General features: G+C 40.3%; 1 protein-coding gene across 2 annotated transcripts in view; it reads right to left on the bottom strand.

Annotated features, from left to right (window-relative positions):
• The window catches only part of CCDC85C (coiled-coil domain containing 85C), a 94,996-nt gene extending 86,425 nt beyond the window's left edge, over positions 1-8,571 (bottom strand). The window contains exon 1 of one of the 2 annotated variants that reach the window (XM_072429009.1): positions 7,539-8,571. In XM_072429009.1, the coding sequence (XP_072285110.1) occupies positions 7,539-8,238 (700 nt within the window). In that variant the 5' untranslated portion in view covers positions 8,239-8,571. The remainder of the gene's footprint in view (positions 1-7,538) is intronic. The other variant, XM_072429008.1, reaches the window with a different exon arrangement.
• Between the last annotated feature and the right edge of the window lie 9,443 nt (positions 8,572-18,014).

Here is an 18,014-nt window from a genome sequence, read left to right as displayed (position 1 = left end):
TTGTAGTATTATACCCCTAGTATATCCTCCTCCCCTCCCCTTGTAGTAATATACCCCTAGTATATCCTCCTGCCCTCCCCTTGTAGTAATATACCCCTGGTATATCCTCTCCATCCCCTATGTAGTATACCCCTACCATATCCTCTTTACCCATTTAGGTAATATACCCTTAGTATATCCTCTCCATCCCTATACTGGTATTATCCTGGTTTTTCCTCTCCACTCTTTATAGAATTAGACCCTTAGTATATTGCTCCCTCCCTTTGTAATAATTTATCTCAAGAATATCTCCTCAACCTTTATTATATCATCTCTGTTTTTTTATGGCGACAATCTGTCTACAGCACAGTTGCAATGTTTGCAAGACCACCAACCAGTTTCCTTTCTACCTGAAATTGCTCCTTTATATTTTTAGCTCCTCCATTCATGTCAGAATAAACCGTCAGAATTGGACAGATTAGCAAGAAATACAATTCTAATGTTTTGTAGCAGTGGAAGTAAACATCGGCCCCGGTACAATGACAGCACACTACAAGGTTTTACAGAAATGTGACATTGTGATTGCAGGAAACTTCCTTGTGGAATACAATGCTTTCGCTGAGACAATAGATGGAACTGGACTTTCTAGATTCCTAGAATTTCACCTGCAGCGCTCTGTACACAAACACTTGCCATGTGTTCCCTCCTGTCCACAGGAATCTGCTGTCATCTGAAGCCAGATAAGAGGCTTCCTACTGTATACTGGTGGCAGTGAGGACTTTGGACCGGCTACACCTGTGACACAAACCCGCTGGAGGAAATGAGTAATTGGTTATCTAATCCATACAGGTAGACGCAGCCAAGGCAGATCACATGACTGCAATCATCAACATTTTTGAAGTCAGTACCCCAAAAACATTACATATTTTTTTGGTAGATGGTGGAGAGCTAAAACACCCATCTATCTCTTGGAAATCATTGGTGAGTTTCCGGGTCTGCATATTTGATGTGATTATTATAAGGGGTCTCCAACGCTGCCTGCTGATTCTGTAGTCACATGAAGAGGAAATAAACTCTATAAATAAAAGTGGCTAGGAATGTCCCTTCTGCAATAAAACAGCCTCACCTGCCTGATTGCAATATTATAAATAAACTCAGCTGTCCTTGTTCTGTTGCGGGTGCTGCCACCTTCTTCAGCTCCTCTTCCAGTACATTGGCCATCTTGATTGGCCAGGTTGGGATGACGGAACCCCTACACATGCACACGGGAGGTTCAATCGGTCCTCTGGAAATACTGGGATTCCTGGTATATCCCAACATCATAAGCCAAGATGCACATTAAAAGAAAAAGATAGCAATCAGGAAGGTAATAATGTTTTGTTGCAGAAGGGTCATCAACTGGGCATTCTGCAATGAAAATCGCAAAATTTTCACAATGGAATTTTAGCTAGAAAGAATGTAGCAAGAAGAGCTGGAACATGGAAACACCCAATGCTTCCAAGTGGACAGAACGGCAAATAAAAGTGTGTTGGGTAGGAATGGGGTGTTTGTAGTCCATATCCAAAAATAGCGTAGGGTGACAACGCTGCTCCTCCATACCATACAGCGAGTGAGTATGGTCCCTCTAGGAAAGGAAGCACTTTACTGGCAGAATAAACATTGAAAATAAAAGAAAAAATACAGTTTAAAAAAGAAAACAAATGCAGCCACAATAACTACAGATTTGTAAGATGAAATATTACATTTATGCTTTTGGATTTAGATATTCTTTAATGGCAGATTCATCTTAAGCCTGTTGCGGCAAAGGAATGGGATTGTAGCATGCCATAGTTCTCTGAAGGTGGACACACACTGGCCAAAACTTCTAATAAATTCAATAAAATACTCTAATACATATTAAATATATTGAAAAAGATTTCCCCCAATGAATGTTTGTTTAATATATTGATTGTAAATTCCTGTTCTTGATGAATCTTCCCCTTGCTCTGATTCATATTATTATTATTATTATTATTATTAATAATAATAATAATAAACAGGTTTTTTATAGCACCAACATATTACGCAGCGCTGTACATTAAATAGCTGTTGCAAATGACAGACAATTACAGAGGAGCCTGCCCCGAGGAGCTAACAATCTATGAGGTGGGGGAAGTCTCACACAATAGGAGGGGAGATGATCACCATCATTGTAACTAGAGGAGTCCTCCTTGTTATTGGAGGTCAGAGCGGGGGGGGGGGGGTAATTTATCATGCAAAGTATTGGGCTGGTTGATAGGTGCACAATGGTAAGCAGGAAAACAATCAATATCTGGTAGATATTGATCATTCACCCAGCCATCCACCCTTCAACCAGTGTAAGCCCACCTTAAGACATCTCAAAATATTAGCTTTACCACCGCAATGTCCCTGGAAGTTCTCTTGCTGAGAATTCAGGTTGCTGTGTACACATTGAGATTGAACTGATTGTAATATTATAGAAGCTCATTACAATTTGACTGTTTTGAAGTCGTGGGAAACTGGAAACCCCCTATAGATTATCTCCTTCAAGAAACAATTTGTTTGACAATGAAACGACAAACAATTGCTAAAAGCAAATAAGTCACAAGCGACAAAGACGTGCGGAGGAGGGGCTGCTTCTGAAAAGTTTTAAGTAAATATTCTTTTCATACGGACGGCATTCACTCTGTTCAAACTTGCTTCTATGATGAGAGCAACTCAAAAGATTTCTCTCTGATCATCAGAAGGCCAAAGAAGCAAAAAATTAGATCTAAACCCTAATTGAATAACATTTTATTTGCTATCATAAATGGACATTTTTGGTTACCAAATGTTTACATTTTTATGTTTTCTTGCCTATATGTACTCACTCCAATGTGGCTACACAGCATTGCTCTGGAACGGCTTTCTAAAAGTCCTTACAGTGGACCATCAATGGCATCACCAATGTAGGTTGGTGTGGCTACTTCTAGTCTCCATTAAGGCTCATGTGACAGAGCGACAACCCAAAAATTGGAAGACAGCGTTCACAAAAAGTGCCTGAATCTTTATGTATTATCATGTATTAATTTTACTAAAAGCTGCCAAATTAAAAAGATTGGAAGTGTCAGGATCTACATTGCCATGTTAAATGGACCTGTCCGCACAGGGTACACATCGATGTTCGGACATTTTTTGAAGCTGGGTGGGAAGAAATTGTAGGTGGGTGACAGCCCTTGTATTGTGACCCAACTCTTCAGTAACCACCCAAAAACAGCCGGTTGTGCTGCAGCCAAGTGCCAGGTGGTACGCCCAGATAAAAGGGGCCGGGGAGAACACTGGGCATAAAGTCCCTGCTTCAAAAGCCGTCACATACTTACCATACTAGTGTGCCTTTCCTTGAAGTCAATACTTTGTTTCTATCCTAGCCACTAAAAGTATTCATAGATTTCTGGAAGTGTGAAATCCTGTTCTTCCAGTTAGCTGGTTGTGGTGCCTACTGCCAGTTTGTACATCACTACTGACTGGGTGTGCGAGCCAGCAGGAGAAACCACCGCAAGCGATGGGGGCCACATGTAGTTGACCCATCCAACTTGAGAATACTTGTAGCAGGCGGGACAAGGGTGAATGGCAGCTTTTAAGAAATTAACTGCTGGTACAGTAATTAAAAAAAGTCTCATCCAAGCACAGATATAGTGCATACAAATCACCTCTTGTCCTTCAAAAAAGTAGATGAGATTTCCTTGTCCAAGTGTAGCTCTACTAAAATACATCTATAGAAAGTTATTGTATCATTACTGCTAACAAGGATCCAAAAATGCAAGGAAAAAAAATTGGAGCAAGATTGGACAGGTAAATTCAAACTTGAAAATACAAAGTGCTGTCAAGATGCGCTCTCAATGTGTTGGAATGTAATATAAAGGTGAAGGAATGTTGTTACAGACAAAGTTATGGACTGTATTCATTTTGCAAATTCTTTATGTGATCATAATCTAAAGCCTGACACGGGTGTATCAATTGTCACTTGAAACAATCATTTCCGAATATCGTGGCTGAAATATCTAGGAATGAAGATGTCCTATGAAAGGGGGGAGGACAAGTAAGAACCAAGATCCAGCATAGGAGATTGGTCAATGACATTCAGGGACACTTGCACCAAAGCTTTTGACCCTCGACAATATTCACTTGAATGGGTGATGAAAATCTAGCACCCTTATGGCCCCAGAAATGTTGCAATAGCACATCTACTAGATTGTAAGCTCTTCTGGGCAGGGTCCTACCCTCCTGAGTCACTGTCTGTATCTGTCTGTCATTTGCAACCCCTATTTAATGTACAGCTCTGCGTAATATGTTGGCGCTATATAAATCCTGTTTAATATTAAATATTATTAATATTAGTTGAGTGCCAATAATTCAGAACACCAATGTAACGTTCATTACAACTTGTCCTGTGAAAGGGGTGAGGACAAGGTAGAACCCAGAAACAGGGATTTCCATAGCAGTTGGTTGTATAGTGAACCTGCATAGGAGATTATTCAATGACATTGAGGGACACCTGCAGCGAAGCTTTTCACCCTAGACAATATTCACTTGAATGGGTGACAAAAATCTAGCATCCTTATGGCCCAAGAAATCATGCAATAGCACATTGAGTGCCAATAATTCAGAACATCAATGTAACATGCATTACATCAATGGGAGCCCTAATCAGTTTTAGCTTCTATTTCCTATATATTAGCAAAGCAGCAATCAAAAAAAAAAATTCATTTTGAGAGGCTATAACACTTTTCCAGGGAAACTGCGGTGCCAATGGCAGTTAAAAAAACTTTGCACGGTGGCAAACAGAACAAATGGAAGCAGGAGGATATCATCTGCCAACGTCTAATATGTATCTTGCAAATGGAGTTATATTTTTGTAGAAGAGTAGGATTGTTGTGTGTAAAATGATCTTCGTACTATGAATCATCTTTCATAAGTCTGATGACCCCGGTGTTATATTTCCAAATACAGGCCTTGCCTCTGCTGGGGCCACCTACAACAAACCCACAAATGTTTACACACAGTTCAAAGGACTCCTGAAGCCACTGGTGTACTGTGTACACGGCTTATCCCTGACACCAAACAAACACAAACAGACTCTTGGAATGGAAAGCAAAGATATTTAGTAGCTGATCCCAGAGCACCTGATTCAATAACCAAACGGAGGGCTCGGTTACCGAGTGGAAACACAAGTGACGTTACTGAGCAATTCTTGTAACAATCAGGTGAGGGGTTCCCAAGCATCACAAATGCTAGTTATTAAAAACAATTACTTTCCAATTTGCTACGTTGTGTTTCTCTTAAAGAGAACCTGTTACCAGACCATTTATTTAAACAACCATCGGCCCATAAAGAGCATTTTACATATTTTAGGTACGACTTTAGGATTTAGGACTTAGGATTTACTTCCTTGTGTAGAATCCAAAAATCCCAAGACTTATGTTGAGCACTTCAATGTCAATAGTCCCAACAGATTGAAATACCTCAAAGTTTTTCCTTTTTTGTTTTTTCCAATGGCTGCTACATTAAGGGTAAATAGAAAAGTAAAGGAAAGGGAGAAGGAGAAGGGGCAAGACAGACAGTAATTGGCTATAGAGGAGAGGGCCAAAGCATGCAAGTAGGAGGGGGACTCTGCTAAGCAATGGACTCTTTTTGACATATTCATCATTGCAGTACCCAATTGTCAAAGGTGTAGGTCATGCAATACCTGGCAATATGGAGAATAGTGGGGGGATGCCCGGGCAATGCCACCAACTGGCTAGACCAAGGCAGAAAGTTTTACCACTTTTTATTATATGAAGACAAATTCTGCATCCCTGCATTACTCAATGACATGACATAAGCTCAGGATCATGCAGTATGGTCGGGCAAAGCCACCATGCAGTTGTGCCGGAATATCAATTTTGTAAGGTCCTCTGCTGGAGACCGTACCACCCTGGCACCAACCACGTGACCTGCCATAGTAAACCCGACCTATTTCAGCGAGGATCTTTTTTTCCTTTTACTTTTGAATGTGCATCTAATGTTAGCTGACAGTAACCAAAGAAGTACAACATTAGGTCCTGGATTGCTAAGGGATCCTGTAACAGATCAGGCTGTGTGTGGTGTAAATCAGATCCCTGCTGGGATTGTCTGCAGATCACAGCCAGGTAAAGAAGGTAATCTATGCAGTCATTGGAACAGCAATAAAACACACCAAAAAGGTGCAAAAACTAATGACAGCTAGAATCCATATGTCCTTATCAGACCCCAAATACTGAAATAGAATTGATTGCTTACCAGTGTAACACTTCAATCACACTACATACACAGAACACTGGTAACACCTGTGCAAAACTGCAACACTATAACATTCAGGATAGCAAATAAAATCTTATTTGTCTCATAAAAAAACATAAAAATAGCAAACACACAAATATACCATTCGAAATAATATAACCACACATTTTCCATGCAAATTTGGAAGGGCAGAAAACAAATACTTTCACTAATTTTTAACACAAATGCCGCCAAAACATTACCGCTGGTCCAAGTTACATAACAAGTAATGTATTCAGAACCTAATAACCGTATCACGCAGTTTATCCTTGCAATGCTAGCATTTTTTCCTATTCTCTCCCAGTATTATAACAGGAAAATGTCACTGAAAACTGTCAGAAGTTCCCAACAAACCTATACACAGTCCTTATCCTAATTTTATATAAAAAAAGGAATCCATGCAACAATAACACATAGTAGTGACACATATGGAGCGGTCGGTGTTGGGTATTGTGATCACATCCAATCCATGCTGCAATCATTTAACAATAAGTCATTGTAAATGTAAGATTTGAATTTTTGGTAAAAGCTGGCCAATTAGCAGTTATAAAGTTTTGTATAGGTAAGGAGATTGTTGCTTTTAAGTTGAGTTGACAGCCCCACAAAACCACTAGGAAAATGGGGGGGGTCTTATAGGTAGCCAAAAAGATCATTGATGTCACCTACACGAACCAGGGAGGCACAAATTGCTCAAGAAACCACTGGAGGAACTCTGGTTGGGAAACATTGCCGTACAAAATGTACCTGGAGCATTAGGCTCCAGGGCATTTCCCTATTGATCAACCAGAGAGATAGGCAACAACATGGCAGCACCAACGGTGACCTAAAACATCATAGGACGACCCTTTAAGAATCTGTGTATTTAGCAGCAAGAATCTCTTCGCCCGATCATAGCGACCAATGCTCAGCCACAGATAACACAAAGCATGGCACAATAATAGAGAAAAGCAAAAACCAAGCCAGATTCCCAAATCAACACAACGCTACACTGCAAGCAATAAGGAAATATTGGTTTAAAAGGAGACAAAATATTTGTTTAGCTGAAGAGGAACATTTCCTATAAAAAGTTTGCCTCCTTCTTCCCCGGGAACAGATCTCTTTTCCTGCTGGTTCTGGCAATGAAGGCAAATAAATGACCGATTTCTAATTAAAATGCAGATTATGCTGAGCATTTCAAAGACAAATCACCTGGGTAATATTAATGGCAATGGGTGGGCACTTACCATTCAGTCCATTGGGAATACTCCTGTGGTGGGGCAAGGTGGAAAGGTCATCTGCAGATCTCCTGATGGTTCCAGATTTAGTGTTCTCCACTGGTTTATGGTGATGGTGATGATCAGGGCTCCCTGCGCTGCCAGTGCTGGAGGTGCTGCTGCCATCGCCTACATCCCTGGTACCAGAACCCCCATTGAGATTGGTGAGGCTGGTCTGGCTGTCAATGGAACTCCTAGAACCAGCTCCATTCCTTTCCTCATCCAGCATGAGGACTATCTCCTTCAGCTCCAGGTTGTCCCTTAAAAGTGCCTCCTGCTTGGCCTCCAGCTCCTTCAGCTTTTGCTGGTAAACCCCAACCTCCTTCCACATCACAGTGGCAGTATGCCTGCCAAACCTCTGCCATTCCCTGGACAACTTCTTCCCCTTCTGCCTGTCATCATCCAAAAAGCAGCAGAGTTCCCTGAGCTCCTGGTTGTCATCCTGAAGTTTCTGATTGACCTCCTTCAAGCTTCTGATCTCATGCAGGTGAAGCTGGAGCCTCCGGTTCACATCCTTCATCAGATTGCCATGTTCCACCATCAGATTCATCTTCTCAGCCTCCACTTTCCTCAGCCTCTTGATAAGATCCTCTTTGCTCCATCTCAGCAGCTCCTCATCTGGGATCTTGTTGAGCTCTTCTGCAGACCCTCCTTGGGCATGCTTGGCCATGGTGAGCAATTTTGCAAAAAAAAAAAAAAATAGAAAAGTCTACAGCAAAGGACTCCAATGAAGATCAAAGTCTGCCAGCTAGCATCACTGATCTGCTATACAACACATGCAAAGCCCAGGCAAGGTCCAGAGATCTCATTCATTGCTGGGTGCAACTTCTGCAGAAGGCTTGGAGGGTCTTCAAGGGATGTCCCCCCCAAACATTGATTCCTGGAGGTGATTTCTCCTTGTCATGGAGATTGCAATGCACCCTGTGTTGGAGATATAATCCTCCGGCTCTGCCTGGGCTCGATCTCGCAGCTCTGCTGTCTCCAGCTCATCTGAATCCGCCTCCCCAGTCCTGCCCGGCCTCCAGTGCTGACAGCTTTTTTTTTTTTTTTTTTAGTGAAATATTGGAGAGCCTTGTCTGATGTATACATTTAAACATTGTACAAAGTTCGCGTGGCTCTTTTTTTTTTTTTTTTTGATCAAACGAGCTTTATTGACATTTACCTGGCGAACAGCCCAAACTAGGTCAACGTTCTACTCCAGTTGAAAAATAACAGTTGGTGGCACGAGGCTGCAACAATGTCTATCGTGTCTATCGTGATCAGTGCAACAATGTAACAAGTCTGTCGTGATCGGTGCAACAATGTAACAAGTTAATCATGATAGGTGCAACAAAGTAACAAGTCAATCGTGACCGGTGCAACAATGTACAATCATCTCCATTCTCAGTGTTTTTTCTTTTTCCTCTGCAGCTGTTTGTGGATAATATTTGCAATTCTGCAGCAAAAATAGCAAAATAAAAGTGAAAGTTTAGCCTTGTTTGTTTTTTTAAAGGATTTTTGTGGTTAATATTATTATTATTATTATTATTATTAATAAACAGGATATATGGCCAACATATAACACAGCACTGTACATTACCTCCCTCTGATTCTGGCCATATTTCCATGCAAAAAGCAGTACCATTTTTTGCATGGAATTTTATTTTACATTGTAGGCTTATAATTCTTAGGCATAACTCACAGACACATGTCTAATAGCTAATAAATTTAAAAATAAACTTAAAAAAACAAAAAAAAATATGTTAAAAAAATAAAATATATAATTTATAATAGGGGGTAGGGGTGCTGTAGGGGTACAGCAGCATATATATATATAATATATGCATTTTTCTTTGTATTGGACTCAATACAGCTTTTTTATATTGAATCCAATACAAAACTATTTGAATTTCCCGTCACTAAGTCCTGGCCGCAATGACGCATGTACTAACGTCATCGGGAATCTCCATAGGACGTCTCTGCATTATGCAGCTGGGGATTGGAGGAGGCAGACGTGGCCCCAGGACCTGCGGGGACCAGCAGGATGCTGGGGGACAGCGACGGAACAAAGTAAGTGGGCTTTTTTTCTGCTTTTAGGTACCCCGAGTCTGACTCGGGAATATCGATTTTAGCATGTAAAAATTGACCCCAAGTCAAACTTGGGAATACCGCTAGGGGGGGTGTATAAACAGGATATAGCGCCAACATATAACGCAGCGCTGTATAATATTCAGGAGTTGCAAATGACAGACAGATACAGACAGTAACACAGGAGGAGGAGAGGACCCTGCCCCGAAGAGCTTACAATCTAGGACATGGGTGTCAAACTTAAATACAAAGAGGTTTTGCTTAACATTCAATCTGGAACAAGCCTATAATGGAGAAATAACACCGATACTACAATTCCCTGCGTCTATGAAACAGTCCAATGCGGGGCAACGCCGGTCTATAGATGCGAGTGATGCCGGGAATTGTAGTAGCGGCGCTATTTCAATACAGCGGCGGGCCAGCTGAAATTCATATTTAGAATTCTTTTGGGGACAAAAAAAATTCCTTTTGGGGGCCAGAGCTTGACACCCCTGGTCTAAGAGGTTGGGCAAGTAACCCACAATAGGAGGGGGGATATGTAGTGGTGGGAAGAAGTGACGGTTTAAAAAACATGGGTTAATTCTAAGGTGGAATGGAAGCCAATGAAGAGAACTACAAAGAGAGGCATCAAAAGAGGAGCGGTGGGAAGGGTGGATGAGTCTGGCTGCAGCATTCATAATAGATTGTAGAGGAGAAAGTCTGGTTAGTGGAATTATATTTATTATTATTAGGTTAGGTACACACGTACAATAACTATCATTAGAAAATGAACAATTAACGGCCATTCAACAAATATTATAAATGATCATATAGTGCACAATTCTGTACATGATGTAATGAAACGATTATTCAAATATAATCAAACAATAATGTACACATGCTAGATACGATCATTTCAACGATCCAGGAAGTGAAATGTACAGGAGAAAGTGTATCACAAAACAATCCACGATCACTGAACGCCCAATCAGATCCGCCAGTCGTTCGTTTCCAGGGACATTCCTTGTTCATTGTCATCGTTGGCCAATCGTTGCTTACTTTTTTTGTTAACGATTATCGAATGATCAGTCGTTAATTGTTTATTTCCAACAACATTTATTGCATGTGTGTATGTAGCCTTAATATTATTATTAATATTAATATTATTAATAATAATAATAATAGTAATAAACAGCATTTATATAGCACCAGCATATTATGCAGCGCTGTACATTAAATAGGGGTTGAAAATGACAAACAGATACAGACAGTGACACAGGAGGAGCAGAGCACCCTGCCCCGAAGAGCTTACAATCTAGGAACTATGTGTTTGTTAGCTAGGGATTATATGAATTATCCCTAAGGGCCAATCTGGTGCATGTGCATGGTAGTCCGTCATTGCCAGCATGGTAAGTGCACCAATTTGATTTATTTTTACAGATGACAAGCATTCCATCTGTCCAAAAACTGAGCCCAACCAGTCCTGCGCTGGATCAGATTCCTTCTATTTTCCGGCATTCGTTGTTCCTCCAGCGCTGCCATATTCCAGGTTATGCTCAAGTCGGGAGATTGAGTAAAATGTGAAAAAAAACTGCACATGCATGAGGTTGAGCAGTTATTTTTTTTATTATAGTAAAGCCCCCGGTGATGCATGATCAATCCCGGGCATGCACAAAAGGAGCAGCAGGAAGCCTACTTTGCATATGTGACGCAAGTTATTTCTGGAGGCTGCAGGTTTACGCGGTGGTAAAGATGGTAGTGGAGGGGTCCAAAAAAAATGTTAGAAAAGTATTTAAAAAATGTTTCCATTATATAAAAGTTTTAATACTTTTTTTAAAGGGTTGTGGCATCATTATAGGTATTTTAGGTTCCAGTGAGTACTATTCTTAATTATGTTATTTGATTGACAATATCCAACCCATGTGAGGCTTGCCCATTATGGACACATTTTTACTCCTGGATCTCACAGTTGCAATAGTCATTAGGGGTGTCACTCTACCCATTGATAAACCTAATAGAGGTTCTAACCCTTCTACTATCATATATCCATTACTAGAAAAAAAATAAAGATTTTTCATTGGATACATCAGTTCATTGTGTTAAGGTTTGTTAAGAAGAAGGGCAACTGGGCAATTGTCCAAGACCCCAACCCACTCCAGGTCCCTAATTGACAGAATGGTAGGCATGGAGGGAACTGGAATGTTGTGCACTTCAGACCCCCACCCCAGATTTGCTAAGAGCTTCAGCTTCTCTAAAACCATTTCTAGGTGCTGTAAAATGCAATGCATGCAGCAAACACTCATCACTGCATATACTGTAGTGCATTGACATTTATAGAAAATGGCACCCAATGCACTAACACAACCCACGTGCATTGTTGTAATGCACCAATACCTGTGAACAATCTGTGTGCTGCCTTGCACGAAGCATGTAACATTCCAGATTTTCATGGCCTGTTAAAAAAAAGATTTTTTTTTATAAAAGAAAACAAAATTGTATTCAATTTTATGTACATAAAAAGATTTATAACAATAGGAGCTTTTTTAATGCCTCGCAATTGTATAGCAAGTTATGGAAGGAGCCTTTTATTCTGATATGCTTTGCTGAGAGTTGTTACATATTCTACAATCTATATATATTGCGATTATTTATAGCATTGTATAGGCTATTTAATGTGCAGCGCTGCGTTATATGTTGGTGCTATATAAATACTGTTTAATAATAATAACAAATAATGGGCTCAGAGTTTATCAGGAGTTTTGGTTTTACCCCATTGGACCTTTGTGAGGGAAGGCTGGGAATAAAGTGTACATTCCTGCAGTCTCTGGAGTGAATGGGGGCTCAGGGGTCATTTGATGAGTCCTTTGTGAAGTCTGAATTAATTTCCATGGGGGGTGGTCCTGCTTCTCATCCCCCCACAGTGTAGATAACACTAAGCTGCTTTCATTCCAGCATGCAGGCCCCTCGCTTGTCCTTCAACCACCTGGGTTTTCTCTCTCTGAAGTTTAAAGGCCTTTTTAAATCCACTGCAAACAGCACTAGCCCAGGCGCTGCTCTGTCCACATCTGGGATATTTTCACTTTGATAACAAAATTGTTTTGAAAATTCATCTCTGCATGAGGTATAGTTAGAAGATATCATTAGTTTAAAATATTGCAATTAAAAATCATTATTGCACATCTGCATAAAGCTGAACTCCAGAGAAACAGCTACAGCAGACTAATAAACTCACCCTCTCATCCTCCTATAATATATTTTATCGACATGTTCCTTTGTAGCACTTGAGCCCTGCAGCACAATTAAATGGCTGCTGCTTTTTCTTCTTAAACTCCAGCTCTGCTGTACAGGGAATGCAAGAAGCTAATATTAAGTGAAATCCAAGTACTTACCCTGATTGCATTCCTAAATTTACATGTAATGATGCATTCATGAATACAGAGCTGTATTTTTGTATCAGGGGTTCTCTCTGTCCATTCAAGTGTTTGGAGCTGGAGATTGGTGGCTCAGACCTGAGCACTACACCTGGGAGCTGGTCACCTGCATACCTTAAAAAGCTTTCTTTTTTATTATGACAACCTATACAGAATGTGAACATAAATGGGTATGGAGTGGGCTAGTAAGAAGCACTGCCATTCTGCCCATTCACAATAAAAGGATACATTTACATAAAGTTGGCACAGATGGTACAAAAATGGCAAATGTTTCAAATTGCCAGCATTTCTTGCAATTATTGTATTGTTTTATTACACCAAGCCTATGATTCATTATCAAGCAGTGCGATTTTACAAATTATTTTAAAGCTTACCTGTGAGTGTGGTTAATCCTTACCAAACTAATGGACAAAAGAAAAGACTGTGGTGTCATTGCTGGGTAAGGATTGTGATGAGTCCTGCTGCACAAGCAATTAATTGGAGGTCAGCATAAGAAATGGTTAGTGAGATAAGTGTCCAACCACAAAAACCACACATATATATATATATATATATGTACACACAATTTAGGATCAAGACCCACCCCCTCCTCTTTTTTCCTAGTTTATGTGAATTTATCAATTTATCATATAGCCACTGGTCTATGAAATCATAGATAGACAACACTACCACCTAGTGGTCACCATACATACCTACATTAGAATTGTACCCTTACTACCGGTACTTTAGTGATATCAAGAAAAATGAGTAGGCTGACCTACTGAAAATGCTACTCGCCTGGCTGCTTACTAATATTTTTTATTACTATTTCAGGCAAGCAATCAATAAAGTCAGTTCAAGATTTGTATGCTTGTTCTACATCAGACACCAAAAGGATCAGCATGGCAGGCAGCAGGGGGGGACATAGGGAGGTGCAAAGTGTTCCACTGCATAAAGGCACAAGGGGATAACATGAGTGTTAGGTGGGAGGGGGGGGGGGCAAAGTCAGTTCTGTATAGGGGCCCATCTTTCTGCACAGTGGCTACATTGCCCAGGAGAGTTTAGCAATGGTAGCCAACAAAAAAGCTAGCTCTGTTACAAACATGGCCTGTTTTGCAGAGATCCCTGTGAGCTCATTTTTTTAAAACATTTTCCAATTTATTTTTTTCTAATCTTTGACTTCCTAGGTTAGAGCAAGGCCTGGAATCAGATTCCTAGTTTTATTGATGCAATGAATCCTGATTGGTGGGGAGCTGCTGGACCATTGTAGATCTGGCACAGAGGAATGTTCTGCTGGGAATTGTATTGTTTGGGAGTCCATAGCAATGTCCTTTATCTAGATAGGACAATGAGATTAGGTAAATACAACAGTTTAACTGGCAATCCTTAAACAAAGACTAATGGAAGACTTCCCTATTGAAAGCCCTTTGTAAAGGGCTATTTAAAGCTCTAGGGATAGTAAAGTGAGGATGGCCAAGATAAGGACAAAAAGAGAGATCACAGATGAAGGATCATTGATAAAGGGAAATGTCTATTGTCCTTCAGAATGTATTCTGATTAGGTTCCTTCGATACTCATGGGAAGTCTATTGCAGTAATGTGGAATGCCATCCAGGCAAATCCCTCAATACACAGGTGTAATGCACAATTGTTATCTTTAAAAATATTAGTATCAGCACAGAATATCCAAATATTCGGGTCAGCAGAGATTGTTCTTGATTGGCTGATTGCCCTAGAAATTTCAAAAGAATAAAAACAATTTATGGAAAGGGAAAACACATCATTCATAAACCTCATCCCTGACACTTTTGTTGGTGACACCATCTCTTTACCTGGGCCTTCCTTTGCCTATAAAGGGAGTAGAAATTATGGATTAGTGTTTCTCAACCTGGGTTCCTCCAGAGGTTGCAAAAAGCAAATTGGACCTCTATGGTCAGTTTATTCAATGATCAGACATAAGTGATCTATAAGGGTGAAATTCTTCCTATTGGCCACCAATGTAAGAGGCATTCTTCCTATCCACCACCATGCTAATGTACTGTGAGCTGTGGATATAGTTATTATAAATGGTGTTCCCTGAAGACCTGAAAGATATTTTAAGGATTCCCCCATGTTAAAAAGGTTAGGACAGGCTGGTATAGAAGCTCCAGTACTGGCCTATCCCAGTTTATAGATGATCACACAGGGCAGACCCTTAACAATGTAATGGGGCTCCATAGCAAAAAGTGTTAAGGGGCCCCTGCATAATAAAAACAAACCACTTTCCCTTAGCAAACCTTACAAAGAGATAAAGGGTCCAGTGAAAGGAAAAGAAAAGTTTGGGGTCAGCTGGGAACTGCTGTGAAGTTTCTGAACTTTGTCCTTTCCATAGGTGAAAAATGCAGCAATCAAAGGGAAATCACAGGAAACATGCTTGTGTTTATTTTAATAAGACAAAGGAGGAAAAGGGAGGATTTACGCCAGAACAGACAGTATGGGTCAGTTCCAGGGGGGATAGCATATCCTGTTCTCTCTGATACTGGAAAGATATATGAGCCACCAATATGTCCTGCGTGGAAAGAGATAGAATAGATTGCTACCTCTCACACAGCAATGTAAAGCTGACAATGTGGAAGGGGTTCACTGACACTGCCTTGCATATCTACCTGAACTATACAACAAAGCTATGTAATTCAAATAAACACAATGCTATCACCTAGCTGTGGACCCATCACTAGCACGTAATCAGACTATCCACCATGGGAACCAGGGATTTTTATGTGTTTCTAACATTGCTAGCTGACACTAAAAAATGCTAGCTGGAACTAAACTTTCATTGGTGTAGGTGACCTTTTACCATAATCTGCATACTTGCCAATTTTATCACACACCTTTTTCTAACAATGACAGGTCCACAAAATTGTCACTGCTGTTTGTTCCTCTTGCAACATAGAAACTAGCACTAGTGATTGGCATTATATCATAAATACTCGAGTATAAACCAAAAAAAATAGTTTTTTTTAAAATGCCATTAGAAAAAGAATCTAGGGTTATATTCAGGTGACACCAAGTTGCATGTCTTAGAACTGCATTTGTCTTTGGTTTGACAGATCAGAACTGGCATAGACAAGCTGTTTGTAACACAGAACACCATGCACTAAAGATCATTTGAAAGCAAATGACCTATTATAAAGTACAAAAATACATGTAAAAAAGGTAAAATACAGACTGAGCCCATGTGATTTTATATTTATCCATTTTAATTGTTTTAAAAAATAATACACCATGGATGTATTTATTGACTTTTTAATGACTTTTCTGTGTTAGTGTTTCAGTTTTAGCAGTGACTGCCACATTTTGTGCCCTTGGTTTACACAAAACAGTTAATATTCAAGTATATATGATACTTTTCACAGGAGTTGGAGGCTTGCATATAGCGAGGTAAACATCACCATATACTATAGGAAATTAGCTTGTTCACTTGCCTGGGTGGGTTATGATTTTTAAGCATTAGTGAATATGTTGATAATTTCGCTTTGCAAAGGATATCCAATCAGTTGCAGGGGAATCTATAAAAATATTTATTGCATATGATTGGATGGTCAGCAGAGCTTCATTTTACCTAATACTCTAGGTGAAATATCCAATGAAAGGTGATAACTCAATTTGCTATGTAGACAGCTGATATTCCTTTAATAAATCAATACCATTTTGTAATAAACATTGCATTTAGACCCCAGATTCTCAGCGCTCTCTAGACTTGCACATTGTCTTGACTCTTCATCCTGTAGGTTCCTTCTCTGATGGATAGCCTCATTTCAAATAAAGAAAAAAAAGACATGTAGACTTTAGAGCCACCTTCCCTCGAGATCCTGGAGATTCACTTGCAGCTGTTATATATCCGCAAAACTCTTAAGTTGCACTTGAGAGCTCCACTTTTGTGAAAATAAATGGGAGTTATTGGCAAGTATCTAAAAATAGCCCTTGTTCTCTGTGCTTCCATTGCGTCCCAGCATGAGGATTGGGTTGCCTAGTGATTCAAATAAAGAAGAACAAAGTGATATCTGAACGGAATAAAGATTCACTGGAGAGTTGTGTTCTCATGTAACACGTTGGTCAGGATTACAGCTCGTGCTTCTCCCATTACGGGGAATCGGAGGGAAGTCAGAGTTGTATTTACTGACATATAGGACAAGAGGGACACATAGTGGTCACTCAGCCGTGGTGAAGCTAAGATGCCTCACTAATGGCCTATTTTGTATTGGGCTGGTCCAAAAAAATTCTAGAAGGCCGCAGGCATACACCCCCAAAATTAGGTTATTTTGTGCTCTCCGATGGGCTCCTGGCCCCTGCTGTCTTACAAAGAAACACCCACAGTGCCAGGAAAGCTGAGCGCTTTGGTGAGCCCTCCTTCTCACTAATTCTGGTGGGTGCCAGATCCCAACTCCAACCCTGGGAGCATTGCCGTGATATTAAGGATGCACATAGCACTGACCACAAGGTCATATTTACTGACAAGAGACAAGAGGAAGACATAGTGGTCACTAAGCAGTATTGAGGATAAGATACCCCATTGTTCTTAGTGCCTAATAATGGTGCATTAAGAGGTTGACTGGCCCACAAAAGGTCTGGAAAAAATTCTGGAGGGTCCCAGTCATATACCCCCAAAATTAGGTTAACTTGTGCTCCCTGGTAGGTCCCTGGCCCCTTCTGTCTTATCAAAAAATACAAGGAAAGCTATGCAATTTGATGGGACCTCTGGTGGGTGCCAGATCCCCAGTACAACCCTGGGAGCATTGCCATGATAACACATGGCACTAAGCACAGTTGTATTTACTGACATAGGACAAGAGTGGTCACTAAACAATGGTAATGCTAAGAGGCCTACTAATGGAGCATTTATAACAGGACTAGAAAAAAATCCTGGTGGCACCAGTGATATGTCTCCCAAATTATTGTGTTATTTTGTGCTTTCTAGTGGGCCCCTGGCCCCTGCTGTCCAACAAAAAAAA

The sequence above is a fragment of the Pyxicephalus adspersus genome, chromosome 12, assembly GCF_032062135.1.
Source record: "Pyxicephalus adspersus chromosome 12, UCB_Pads_2.0, whole genome shotgun sequence".
Lineage (NCBI taxonomy): Eukaryota > Metazoa > Chordata > Amphibia > Anura > Pyxicephalidae > Pyxicephalus > Pyxicephalus adspersus.
Note: the sequence above shows the minus strand (reverse complement) of the source record. Positions and strands in the feature narration are given on the sequence as shown.